A 12,811-nucleotide genomic window follows, 5' to 3' on the forward strand; every position below is an offset into this window, starting at 1 on the left:
TCTAATAGAAGTAATACGGATCCTCCTTCGTTGGTGACTGAACCTGTTGAAATTTATTTTTCGATTCCCTTGTCCATTCACTGACCCAAAATTCAAATTCCGGAGAGCTCTTAAATGGCATGAATACCACGACAATTCAGACTCTTTTACCCGTTCACCTCTAAAGTGTTAACGAAATGATAATAGAATACGCTACAGGTGACATGGGTGATGACTGTGTGTGTTGTGTGTGTTGAACATCCAAAGCTATTGTACCAGAATGTATATTGTGACAACTCAAATTTAAAACAAAAAAATATTTTTGTGTGTCAGTAGATCGATTTCTCAAATTTATTTTCAAAATATTCCAAACAAAATGAATTCGGAAACGATGAACACTTCCATGCAATCGCGACGATTGAATCATCACGGAACACCCGAAAGTGAATTCAGTAATTTCGAATGCTTTCAAAACTACACAGCTCCCGAAGTATTCGTACAAGGATTAGCAGGAATTGTGAACCAAGGTGACGTAGAAATTATGATCCGAGCACAAAAACAAATGTAAGTCATGTCAGAGTTGTTTCATGGACATTGGACAGACACTCTAAAGAGTATTCTTGCACGCACAGGTTACAGCGATTCGAAAAGACTAACGAAATGCTCCTCAATGTGAACTCACTTAGTACAAGTCGACTGAAAGTAGCTACCGATGAATTCAAGAAGCATACGAAGCTGTTGGCCGAAATGAAGAAGGATTTGGATTACATTTTCAAGAAGATTCGAATCATCAAATCGAAGGTCAGTGCACAGTATCCGGAAGCGTTTGCTGAAGCAAATTTTTCGAATAAAACGTTTGCGGAGGAAGCTGAAGAAGACGAAGAAATGAATCAAGCGACAAAGGAAAAACCAACACAATCCAATCAAAGTGCTGGAGTGTCAGTAAAAGGTAGCAAACCACAGAAAACACCTAGCGACAAAAAGGTTAGCAAAGAAGTGGGCTATGTGAAAATGGAGCATAGTCCCGATCCAGAAGCAGGACGGTCCGGTGAAGAGACTGAGAAGCGTCAATCGATTATTTCAAACAAAAGTACGTCAACAGATTCGTCGGATACATCTGATACGGGCTAATGTGCTAGATGAATGAGAATCAGAAAATTAATTTATTTGAACGGCTGAAGTGAGAGTGAAAGTGCGTGGGAATTTGCGAGTATGTTCTAACCAAATTTAAATCTGAATTACATTGATGAGAGTTAAAATGAAAGCCGTGCTTACCTTTTATTTATTCAGATTCAGCTGTCCAGTGTGAGGCTGTTTAATAGACAAAAGGTTGATTTAAGTTACATTTTTGGTTTATCACTTTCTCAGTACAATCGTCTTTAAGTCTATCATTTCGTGATGCATATCTCTTCAAACTAAAACCCCAAGCATGAACGCTTTCTCTGTACGACTCTCACAATCCGTGCATCTTTTCTCGTGCCTTCCGATTTTCTTCGATCTGCTGTTTCACTTTGGCTTCATAAATTGGCTTGTTGAGTAGAAAGTCAGAGGCAGCATCCGCCCGCAATGGATCGTATGGGTTCGGCGACGTTAACAGCAATTGTACGCTCAGCACTATTGACTCCACGGTCATCGTTGGGTTGTACGCTCCTTCCGGTGGCATTGTGAGAATATTTAAACAAATTTTACCATCTGCAATGAAGACACACAAAAATCGATGTGGCGTGATCAATAAGACACAAAGTCGCTTAGCCCGAAAGCAAAGTCTGCCCGAATGTTTTCGTACATCAGAGTCTAGGGCGATAACGATTTGAATATGGAAGTAAAGCGATGGTTTAGGAAGGATAGATTAATGGAAACCGTAGACCAGTGTAAGGAAAGATGGTGAGATGGAAACAGACTGGCCTGGACTGCCGATGTTGGGCTTCCGGGAAACATTGAGTAGGAAGGGAATTTAAATATTAAATCGCTTCATCCTCACCATCTGTCTTTTGACAATGGAATGTGAGATGGTCGAACGGAATTGTTATAAACCTGCTAAGTAATGCTACCACATTTTCCAACATTTTTTCTTAAAAGTTACATGTACTGGTGTGGTTGTAAAATGGCAGTTGCATTATTTACCATCCTAACCAACGACGACGTTTTGTTCTCGGATAAATGTGAATGTTTCTCAAAGATTACTAATTCTAGATAAACAGACTGAAATTGACTCTATTCCTCGGTCATAAACTGATTAAGACAAAATCTGAATAAATTTTACCTTTATCAATGTTCGGATGATAAATCTTCGTCAGTAGTTGAATTCGTGGCGGGGAAAACGGATACCGATCATCGAACCGGACATTCAAGTCAAATGTTTCACTGTGAAACAGCGTATCTTTCGGTCCAGAAAACGTAATCGTTAGAGTATCGTCTTTGAGTTCGGTGCTTAATCCTGAAGATATAAAAATACGTTTCTTGAATCAAAATTCTGACCATAGCCATTAGGTTTCAACGTTTTCACCGTGCTGTTTCGTTCCATTATTGATTTGTTTCACCTCTTTGGCAATTCTTGCCGCTTTAATTTGTTGTGAGGACATTATGCGGACTACAGGAAATTGACTGCTTACGCTATAACTTAATGTGATCAAAATTCCACACTGTCGACGTAGTTTCTTAGGTATTTCTCCAAATGTGACACAGTAAAAATAGAAAAACTTAATTCCCAATCTTCCTCTGACGATTCTATTTGGTACATCAACACAATTATCAAGCACTCAGTCTGCCTGACTTGGACTTCACTGTCTTCCAACGACCAAAATGTATTTGCTAGTGGAACGTTGGTGCTTGATTCAAACCAAACAACAATTTGACAATTTAATCAATTTATGACAGTTTAAGTGGTGTGAAGTTGGTTGGCGATTGTTGTGGTGAGATAAGAAACTATACGACGGAAAGGTGTAGCGCTAATTGTTTTCTTTTAAAATTACGCTCGATTGTATGTTCAGCAATGGTAAGTCCTTTACTTTCTGATGGTTACTGGAATCTTCCTTCAAAATAAAAATGACCTTTAGCAACTAGACTCAAAAATGATTGCTCAGGCACGCTCGATAAACCAAATCAAAGTCAGAGGAAGCTAATTTCCTCAAGATCATACTCAGCCTCATGATACTCACTTTTGAGTCGTTTTCCATCAATGTCAAGATTATGAAAAAAATTAATTACAGAGCCACATTTTGAACATCAATTTCTTCTCCTTCTGGACTTCAATTCTGGACATTTATCGATAGCTCTGAATTGAACCTTTCGTCCACCGTATCGAGTAATAGGGGATGGAATTTGTTTATGTATTGTCCGTTGACAAGTGGATCGCCACCGGTTTTGAGGGGGTTTTGATTTTTGTTTTTTACATGTTGCCACACATTGTTGACAAATTCAAGATTTTTTATTTACGAAGGTTACGCTGATTGCTTAGTGAAAAAGGACTTCACCTAGCACAAATTAAACGACCTTAGACATATTTGACATTGCAATGTAAGCAACATAGCGAAAATTAATTTCAAAACCCCCCGAAACCCCGTGCTTCCACCAACATAAAAAACACGAACCGAACGAGCCAATCTCAATTTATTAATAGATGAACAAACATTTAGTGTGCTGATCCTTTTTAGGACGAATCGATCGTTACTAATTTCTCCAATATTCTCCGAAACGATCTTCTAAGTTGAGTTGAGAAGCGACCAAGTAAATTGTTATAGTTTTTTGATGTAATTCTTGGTCTTTACCGACAGCAGGGTTCTGAAAGAACCAGGTTAAGACACCTCTGAGTTGATCACGAAGGCGGTGACAAATTGTATTGTTTTGTTACATGAAATGGAGAAACCTCGTTTTGCGTTCAGCAAATTGTATTGTTTTGTTACATGAAATGGAGAAACCTCGTTTTGCGTTCAGCAAATTGTATTGTTTTGTTACATGAAATGGAGAAACCTCGTTTTGCGTTCAGCAAATTGTATTGTTTTGTTACATGAAATGGAGAAATCTCGTTTTGCGTTCAGCAAATTGTATTGTTTTGTTACATGAAATGGAGAAACCTCGTTTTGCGTTCAGCAAATTGTATTGTTTTGTTACATGAAATGGAGAAACCTCGTTTTGCGTTCAGCAAATTGTATTGTTTTGTTACATGAAATGGAGAAATCTCGTTTTGCGTTCAGCAAATTGTATTGTTTTGTTACATGAAATGGAGAAACCTCGTTTTGCGTTCAGCAAATTGTATTGTTTTGTTACATGAAATAATCGGTTCAGTTCGAATCACTTTATTTATTTTGCATTTTAATTTCGGCTAATTGTGTTCGTCGTAGAAATCTGTGTCAATACTGATTTTGCCTTGTCCTATGAACCTGTTAATACAGTATTTGAAGCACGTATTTTTGTAACAGGCGAAAATTTTACCACTGTGAACAGTGGAAACACAAATTGAGTTCGACGGCTACAAAGTTTATATGAAAAAGGGAAAGTAACAAAAACAAAATTCCGAATTTTCCTAAAAAACATTTGATTTCACACACAATTTATCGATTTATCGACTACGTTTATCGATTTCGGTGTCACCCGCCTTCGTGGGTGTCTTAACCTGTTCTTTCAGAACCTTGACTGAAAGAACCTAGGTAGAAAAACTGTTCACTTTGACAATTATGTAAAATGTGTTCGCTATCGCATCCTAAAAAAATACGCTGCACGCACTAGCCACAACCAACTTCATACAGTTTTGAACTGTCACATTACCCACGTTACGTCATTGTTAAGATTTGGATGTTCCCATTTTCACCGCATTCGCAAACACGTGCCCGTTGTTCGTTTTAAACAAATTCAAAGTGTAATTTTCTAAAGCGCAATCAACAATGAATGCAGAAAAATTAAAGAAACTTCAAGCTCAAGCAGCCCAAGTTCGAATTGGCGGCAAAGGCACACCAAGGAGAAAGAAGAAGGTAGCTAAATCCAGTGAAGAAAATTTGCGGTCTAAAAATAGGTTTACTTGTTCATTTAGGTTGTTCATCAAACCCCCGGAACAGATGACAAAAAACTTCAATCCGTGCTGAAGAAAATCGCCGTCAATCCGATCCCAGGTAATTACTTTGTTTGACAATTCAGTAAAATAACTCATACAGGCAATTTATTTCACTTTAAACGTCTGTTAACTTCAGTAGTATTAAATTTCAAAAACGAAGGTTAGGTTTATGTTCGTGGACCGGGTGTTGGGTGAACAAATTACCAAATTTCGTCAAAGTCTTGTGATTTTGTCACGATGAAACAAGTTTAATGTCTTTTTCGACAATTTTAACACATAATTTACATAAATCGATTCCATTTTTCGTAAAATATTATTTCCCGACTAGATCCAAAATAATCGGAATGAAGTCACTGAGCTGCACTTTATATGACAATTTGTTGCATCGATGATCGGTTGTACAAATGGTTGTAGTTTGTATGAGTGGACATTACTTACTGTTAAGTTTGTTTCGACTACTGATGAATTCGAAAATATCGATGTTGGAATGCAAATTAATTTCTTATCGCGTCAATAAACTAGAATTAATTAAAAAGCACGGTACGTTTACATGGGCCAAACAACACACTAAGTTTCGATAGTCTATGGATCTTTCTCGAACAAAAAATATTTTTCTTTTGTTTGTAAATTGCGCGCATTCATTAAATAGCTGACTAGGTGTCTGCAAATAGGTCAAAAGTGCAACAGGAAGCAAGCTCAATGTAAGACAAAAATAAAACCGACAATTTCCTTGAAACATTAATGACATCGAGACTGGAAAGTGCTACGAGGTCGATACTATTATTTACATGGTTGAACCGTCAAACTTTAATTCTTGGAATAAATTGGACAATTTGGATAATGGTTACTCCCTCAAAGCAATGTGCTTTGTTGTGTACAGATAATTGATTGACCTTCTCTTTACAAAACAATTTCACTTGATCAGTTTTCCACTGATGATACTTTACTCATCTAACGTATCTCTTATGATTCGTCGACTATCTTACCACAACGCAAGATCTGAATAAATTTACAAAATTGTCGTACGTTCCCACTTACTATTGACAAGTGCACAATAACGTACTGATGACCTTTGACCATCGATTGATTTCACTGAGTTTAAGTATTAATTATCGTTGCACAATGCTTCAAAGTGATACAAAGTGAGGTATGGGCGTAACAAAAAGACTGTGATGGACATCACTTTTTGTTTACAATTAATCTCAAAGTCCCGTTGTATCTGTAGATTATTATAAAGAATGACAAGCGAACCACCGTCTACCGATTAGATAAACCTTGACATTTACATCATTTTACTTACATATATGAGTGATGTTGATGGCGGCGATTTACAGAACAAAAAATTATTTCGATGCGACTGAGTGGCTGATATTTCGTTGCTTAATATCGAAAATCCCACATTTCGGTTGCTCTTACATTATCGCACTCCAATTTCACCTTTGTCGACAATCTCCAAATTAAGTTCGATTAATACCTTCACTCGAAATGTTTTACACAAATGGCAACAGCCAAACGTTCATGTCACTTTAATTTGGAATTTTCTTTTCTCTTTCAAGGAATTGAGGAGGTTAACATGATCAAAAATGATGGATCGGTCATACACTTCAACAATCCAAAGGCACAAGCATCTCTAGCGGCTAATACTTTCGCCATCACAGGTCATGGTGAAACGAAACAGGTGAGAATTCCCGAAATACATCATCCAATGTCATGGGCATAACGTATTCACTCTTCCATTTAGATATCGGAGATGTTGCCGAATATTTTGACTCAGCTTGGACCGGAAGGCTTGACGCACTTAAAACGTTTAGCCAGTGATGTTGTCGCAAGCAGCAAACTGTCGGCCGATGATGATGTTCCTGATCTAGTTGAAAATTTCGAAGAGGCCGCGAACAAGGATATTGAAAATATTACTAAGAAAACCGAAGAGGTGGCGGTCGACTAAATGAATCACACAAAATCTGGATTTTTTAACAGCCATCATCGCCAGCGGATTTGCATGACTGCATTTTGAATAATTTTTTTTTGATCAATTTTTACTGTTAGTTGATATAACACTGCTATCTGTTTGCAAATGAGAACAAGCCTACAATTATTGAGGAAATACAAAACTAAAATCAAAATTTCATTTTGCGTTATTTTTCATGTTGTCAGTGCAGTTATCGAGCCTAGACTATTGTCTTTCCCTGATAGCTGTACTGGTATCCTGAAGGAGTCGGGTTAATTAAATGTGATCTCGCTACAATCGATTGCCAGACGACAAAACACTCTCAAATTACGATTTGCCTGGTTGTATTTATCTCGTCTCTATGCTGCGACAGTTCTATCGTCCGAAGACTAGATTAGATTAGATTAGGATTTTGGGAGTGTACAGTCGAAAGACTGAGCAGGCACCTGGATCAGTGATCCTTCGTACCGTTCTCCCGTTGCCTTTGTTTATTGCAACGAAAATGAAATTACAAAAATTACAATTACAAAAACTCACTTAAATTCGAAAGTATTTACAAAGCAAATCAGAATGAAATCGTCCGAAGACTAAGTATATGCAACTATATATGCCGATCGACATTCTCTCCATATTTTTTTGAAATATGTGACTGCTAGTACAGAACTCCTAGAAAATCTCCGATTGATGGAGTTTGCTTTAAGCTAAATGGTTCTGTATAGCCTGTCTCATTACGTGAAAAAGAACAAACCAGCTAAGCTATTTCAATCCGTTGAGCTAATTCGGCAATTGAATACATCCCGTAGTACCTCCGATATTACTTAACTTTTTACGTACGATAACAACACTTGTGATAGAGGCATCGGTGAATATTTACCGAACATCAATTTATTGAATAATAACTTAAACGAGTCGGAAAAACACAAAAGTCTTCTCGAAAAGTTCATGTGTTCATTCTTTAAGGTATTAATGCGTCATATAGTTTCCAGGTGAAATATGTTTGAACAGAAGAAAAATACATTTTGCCATGTATGCATCGATACCGAAAGCAGGTATTCTCATAAGCTAAATATAGACAGGACAGAAATGATTCGGTACCAACACCTCTAGTAGCTATTGCAGTGTCTTTCGAATAATTCATAAGAAAGTTGTTAAAGTCCATCCTCAGATGGAGTCAGGTAGCTGCAAGTAGTGCAAGTTAAAGCATCACGATGCGGGAATGACATAAGCTTAAAATCAAGGATTCCGAGGAAGTGCGCCTTTACAGTTTTTAAGATTCAAAAGTATCGTCATATTATACATTTCTTATTTTGCTTACTTCTCTCATTTCTCCATATACTCGTTATGGAGAAATGAGAGAAGTTGGAGAAATAAAAAATGTATAATATGTCGATACTTTTAATGTTAAAAACTGTAGTAATTTTATTGAATTTGCTATATTGTCGCCTTTCAATAGAGTTCGGTTCTTCTTCTTCACTTTAAGCGCCTTTTTCTACATTTTACAGTAGCGACTTTTGGTAGCCAGTCCAGCCCTGTTAGTAGTTACATGTAGTGGAATTGATACTTCAACAAAAGACTAGATTTTCATCATAATTCTGCTAATCTTAATTGAAAAGAAGAAACTGTCGCTTCTTGCATAGCTACGACATTTCGGTTAGGTGCTGTAACCTGAGCTTAACTGTCTGGAATAACTCCTACTATGACTTTTCGATTAGGTGCGTGTTGTACACGGAACTTAAATGTCTTCTATAACTCGTACACTGAAGTAAGAGTTGTCCTAAACACTCATAGTTATGATAGATTCATGTCTATCAAGCATAAATCAGTCTTTAGAAATCTTATATTTATTATTTAACAGTATTTTACATTATTTATAAATAAAATAATTCTTGGAAGGTGGAATTGTATTAAGAATCGATGGAACATTTCCACGCTGAGGCTGAATTGAGATTGCTAATCGTTGGAAGATAAAACTCGTCGCCATTTTCTCATGAGTAACTTCAGCGATCTTGCTTCCAATTGTTTTATTCTAAAGAACTGGTGACTCGTAACTAGTATTGCAGGATATGCCACTCTCAGGTTCATAAATCCTGAGCTCCTCTGACAGATTCGAGGATTTCTAACTATTCAGATTACGTTCTAATATAAATTTCGCGTTTCGGGAATTGTTGGTGTGGAAACGGTTTGCTATGGAAGTAGACAGACCAGCGCCCACCATTTCCATAAGACTCGACGGTCATGTTCGTTTTGCAAACGTGCACAGGTGCCAGATGAATCCAAGAATATAGTATGTTACATACCAAGGATCGAAAAGGTGTGTTTTAGACCCAGGTGGTGAAAACGTCCAGGGATGGAGCGACGCGAAGCGGAGACCAAGGACGTTTTCACCACCGTGGTCTAAAACACACCTTTTCGATCCGTGGTATGTATACTATTTTTCTTCCTGGAGTACCAAAGTCACATTCCGAACAAAACATAACAACAGATTTGCACGCCATATTCAGCTGCGATCTCTATACCACATGCGAGATCGTATGCGATATCACAAAATCTCATGCGATATCACAATATCACATGCGAGATGGCATTCGATATAACAAAATATAATGCGAGATCGCATGCGATATCACAAAATCTGATGCGAGATCGCATTTAATATCACATGTGTAGTATTTTCATTTGTTATAGTACATGACACATCTGGGAAAGAATAAAGATAGGATCGAAAATGACATAAGCGGGAATGAAAATTGAGAGAAAAAAGTGTCGGAGAATGTTGCTCTTTCGGTACTAAATTTGGTGAGTGAATGTGACGGTTTTGGTACTTCAGGAAGAAAAATATTATTTTTTCGGCGAATTCAATAAAAGAAAACAGTAAAGTTTTGCAGAGCAAAAAAAATGTTTTTTTTTTCGTAATTTAATTTTAAACAAAAGAATCAGCGGATAACAAAATATATGTAAGACTTTTTATGAATTAAATTAGATTTTTTTTCGTAAGTTTTGTGGTTTTTTTTTTGTCTTCTTCTCATTTTCATGTCAATTATTCCCTATTTTCATAATAATTCATTTCGTATCTTAAATATCTGTTTCAATAACTACTTTTATATAAAACTATAATTATAATTACACAAAGAAAAGACTTATATCATCGTACACCTATTAATATTTCCCCTTTCATAATCATCAATTTATTTACTTTTTTTTTTGTTTAAGGCCCGTTATCACGTCACTTTTATTTCTCGATTTGTTTTCTAATTTTTTTAAATTAAAATTTCAATGCAAAAAAAAATTGTCTACGTCTCATTTACATGCCTCAATTAAATTCAACTGTTACAAAAAAAAAAAATTGTTGTGGAAGTAAGGTAGTGGTTTTTTTCGCCTAAAAGATAAATGTCCGAGTAATTTAACGAAATGGAAAACTAACCATTAATCCTTTCGAACTTTCTTCTTGTTCTTTTTCGTCGGCTTAGCTTCTGTCCATGCATCTAGAAATAAGAAAACAAAATTCAAAATAAAATTTTGGCTACACGCAACTTTTCTTGGGATTAGATTTAAACCACATCAATACTATCATTGACACAGTTTAACCTCACTAGGTTAGTTGAGAAGTTTTGCTATTAATAGGAATTTCTAAAGGAAAGTCAATCCTAAAATATGTTAAAATCGTAAGAAGAAACATTTACAGAACTGAAACGACATCAGAATCTGATGATCAGATGACTAGTGCCGAACGGCCATACTTAGAATTCGGTCAATTACTGAAGCGATTTTTTGATTTTGTATGAAAATTTTCATTTTATGGGCTTCTTACAACTCATTTGTATATTAGCATATAGGCCGTGAAGGCCTTTTTCGAGCCAGTCCGGCACGGTGTCATCTGTTATGACAAAAAAAAAAAAAAGATGAGCTGCAGCCAGTATGCTCATATATAGCAGAACGGATAAAAACTAAAGAATTAGATTTGATCTTCAACATTAAGACAAATAAGCGACAGATATCAATACTATGGGCCTCATTTGCAATATTCCGATACCTAAGTGTTAAAGGCATCCTAAACCTGCAAGATGTGTAATGGTAATTGGTTACTACAACGATTACGAGTACAAAAATGTCTTGATAGGAAGCACAGGCCTCGGAAAAAATTTGACCGAAAGCCTCGCCAAAAGCCTCAGTTAAAAAATATTTTGGGGGGTTTTGCGGTCGTGCATTTAATTGAGACTTTCTAGCGTATATTCAAAGACTGAAAATCATCAAGTGACTAAATTGTTGTTGACTAGATCAGCAGTGACAGGAAAAAAAACGTGTAAATCAAATCACAAAAATTTACCAGCAAGTTCGTCAAATGCAACATTCGTTTCCACCGGTTTGATTTCGTCGACCTTTTCCTCTCGATCAGCGACAATTTTCTTCGAAATCGATTTCGAGACAATTTGCTTTTGAACGACGACCGGTTCAATGACAACATCGGCAATAGCTTCGTGAATTTTTTCGATAATTTCAGCGGTTTGCTTATCCTCCTCGTTGAGAACCGTTGACCTAGTTTTCGGTACTGTCTCAGTTACAGAAATAATTTTTTCCACCTGTAATACCTTGGTGGCAGCGGTGGTTGCAGCTGCATCTTCAGCTTCCTTCTTGGATTTATTCGCTTGATCTTTCAATTGCTTAGCGTTTTTGGCATTTTTCTTCTCAACAATCGATTGTTCAACGCGAGTGCTTTCCGGTTTCGGTGAGCTGGTGACCTCTTCCAATTTGGGTCGCTTCTTTTCGCCCTTCGTTGGAACGGTGAACCAACTACCGTCATCAAAGTCATCGGGTTTCTTCTGCACGGGTTCTGCCTTCTCTTTGTCTTTCTTCGTAGATTTCACAGCCAATTTTGATTTGTTCGGAGTCTTAACATTTTCTTGACGAGCTGGAGTCTTTTTCTGGTTCACTTCTTTCGTTGGAGACTTTTTCGCTACAACCTCAGTAGCACGTTCCTTTCTTGACGGTTCATTCGGTGAACTAGTTTTCTCAGCTGAGCCACTTGTTACAGGTTTCTGGGGGATAAAAGATTTTTACTGACTGGTCTGGTCAAACAGTTCTAGCAAGAGATGCGACTAACCTTGGTTTCCTTTTTCTTCGGTTTCTTGGTAGAGTCAGACGGTGGCGTAAATTTCTTGGGCTGACTGGGCTGTTTGAATCCGAAAAGAAAAACGAGCACAACACCAGCTACAACAGCAATAACTGGACATAGAACCAACAAGTTACCAGCAGCTAACAAATCCATTTTGACGAAATGAATGAATTATAAAATTAATTTTAACAAAAAAAAGTAAGAAAAAAACGAATAAATCGAAATCGAACAATCTCTCGAGCTAGATACAACAAAATCGGGAATTTTCAATCGCGAAAAACAAAACAGGAATAAACTTAATTCACAACACAAGTCATTACAATTGAAACACTTTTATTTGTCATTTGATAATGAGCCAGCATCAATTTAAGGAATTGGAAAACGAAAAATTAAACCAAAAAAATGTTAAAACTACACGACTGTGTTAGTTTTCAAAAAAGAAGGATTGCGTTGGCAATATCAAATGCCAGCTCCGCAATTTTTTTCTCTTTTTTTTCAGTAACTTTTGACGTTGTCAAGTGGTATATGTTGATGTTAGCGACATCTAACTTTTGCTGAAAAAATTAGGATTTGAAAAATTGGCGGCATTCTGTGAGTTTATCGGTAAGTTGCAGAGTAAAGTTGAATTCACAGTCATACGTTTTGCCTCCATTTTCATTCCGTTTTGCCTCAGTGAACATGACAGTTGACATTTCATACCAAAGAGTACATGGTGAAACTATTGTTT

General features: G+C 36.7%; 4 protein-coding genes across 4 annotated transcripts; 2 read left to right on the forward strand and 2 right to left on the reverse strand.

The window, feature by feature from the left end:
- The first annotated feature begins 245 nt into the window (after window positions 1-245).
- On the forward strand, window positions 246-1,243 carry LOC119080284 (kxDL motif-containing protein CG10681). The gene is made up of 2 exons (XM_037188554.1): window positions 246-543; window positions 612-1,243. Exons 1-2 carry the CDS (start codon window positions 356-358, stop codon window positions 1,108-1,110), a joined length of 687 nt encoding a protein of 228 aa, XP_037044449.1. The 5' UTR covers window positions 246-355; the 3' UTR covers window positions 1,111-1,243.
- Window positions 1,244-1,309: 66 nt separating this feature from the next.
- On the reverse strand, window positions 1,310-3,773 carry LOC119080285 (ubiquitin-conjugating enzyme E2 T-like). Its single transcript, XM_037188555.1, has 4 exons — window positions 3,770-3,773; window positions 2,486-2,586; window positions 2,243-2,416; window positions 1,310-1,671 (listed from the first exon to the last, which is right to left on the reverse strand). The coding sequence occupies exons 2-4, from the start codon at window positions 2,559-2,561 to the stop codon at window positions 1,433-1,435; spliced, it is 489 nt and encodes a 162-aa protein (XP_037044450.1). The 5' UTR covers window positions 2,562-2,586; window positions 3,770-3,773; the 3' UTR covers window positions 1,310-1,432.
- A 964-nt stretch (window positions 3,774-4,737) lies between these two features.
- On the forward strand, window positions 4,738-7,154 carry LOC119080286 (transcription factor BTF3 homolog 4-like). The gene is made up of 4 exons (XM_037188556.1): window positions 4,738-4,946; window positions 5,006-5,084; window positions 6,583-6,704; window positions 6,768-7,154. The coding sequence occupies exons 1-4, from the start codon at window positions 4,860-4,862 to the stop codon at window positions 6,969-6,971; spliced, it is 492 nt and encodes a 163-aa protein (XP_037044451.1). The 5' UTR covers window positions 4,738-4,859; the 3' UTR covers window positions 6,972-7,154.
- A 2,697-nt stretch (window positions 7,155-9,851) lies between these two features.
- On the reverse strand, window positions 9,852-12,600 carry LOC119080288 (muscle M-line assembly protein unc-89-like). Its single transcript, XM_037188557.1, has 3 exons — window positions 12,073-12,600; window positions 11,299-12,007; window positions 9,852-10,456 (listed from the first exon to the last, which is right to left on the reverse strand). Exons 1-3 carry the CDS (start codon window positions 12,235-12,237, stop codon window positions 10,398-10,400), a joined length of 933 nt encoding a protein of 310 aa, XP_037044452.1. The 5' UTR covers window positions 12,238-12,600; the 3' UTR covers window positions 9,852-10,397.
- Between the last annotated feature and the right edge of the window lie 211 nt (window positions 12,601-12,811).

Source organism: Bradysia coprophila, unplaced genomic scaffold (genome assembly GCF_014529535.1).
Source record: "Bradysia coprophila strain Holo2 unplaced genomic scaffold, BU_Bcop_v1 contig_350, whole genome shotgun sequence".
In the NCBI taxonomy this organism is placed as follows: domain Eukaryota; kingdom Metazoa; phylum Arthropoda; class Insecta; order Diptera; family Sciaridae; genus Bradysia; species Bradysia coprophila.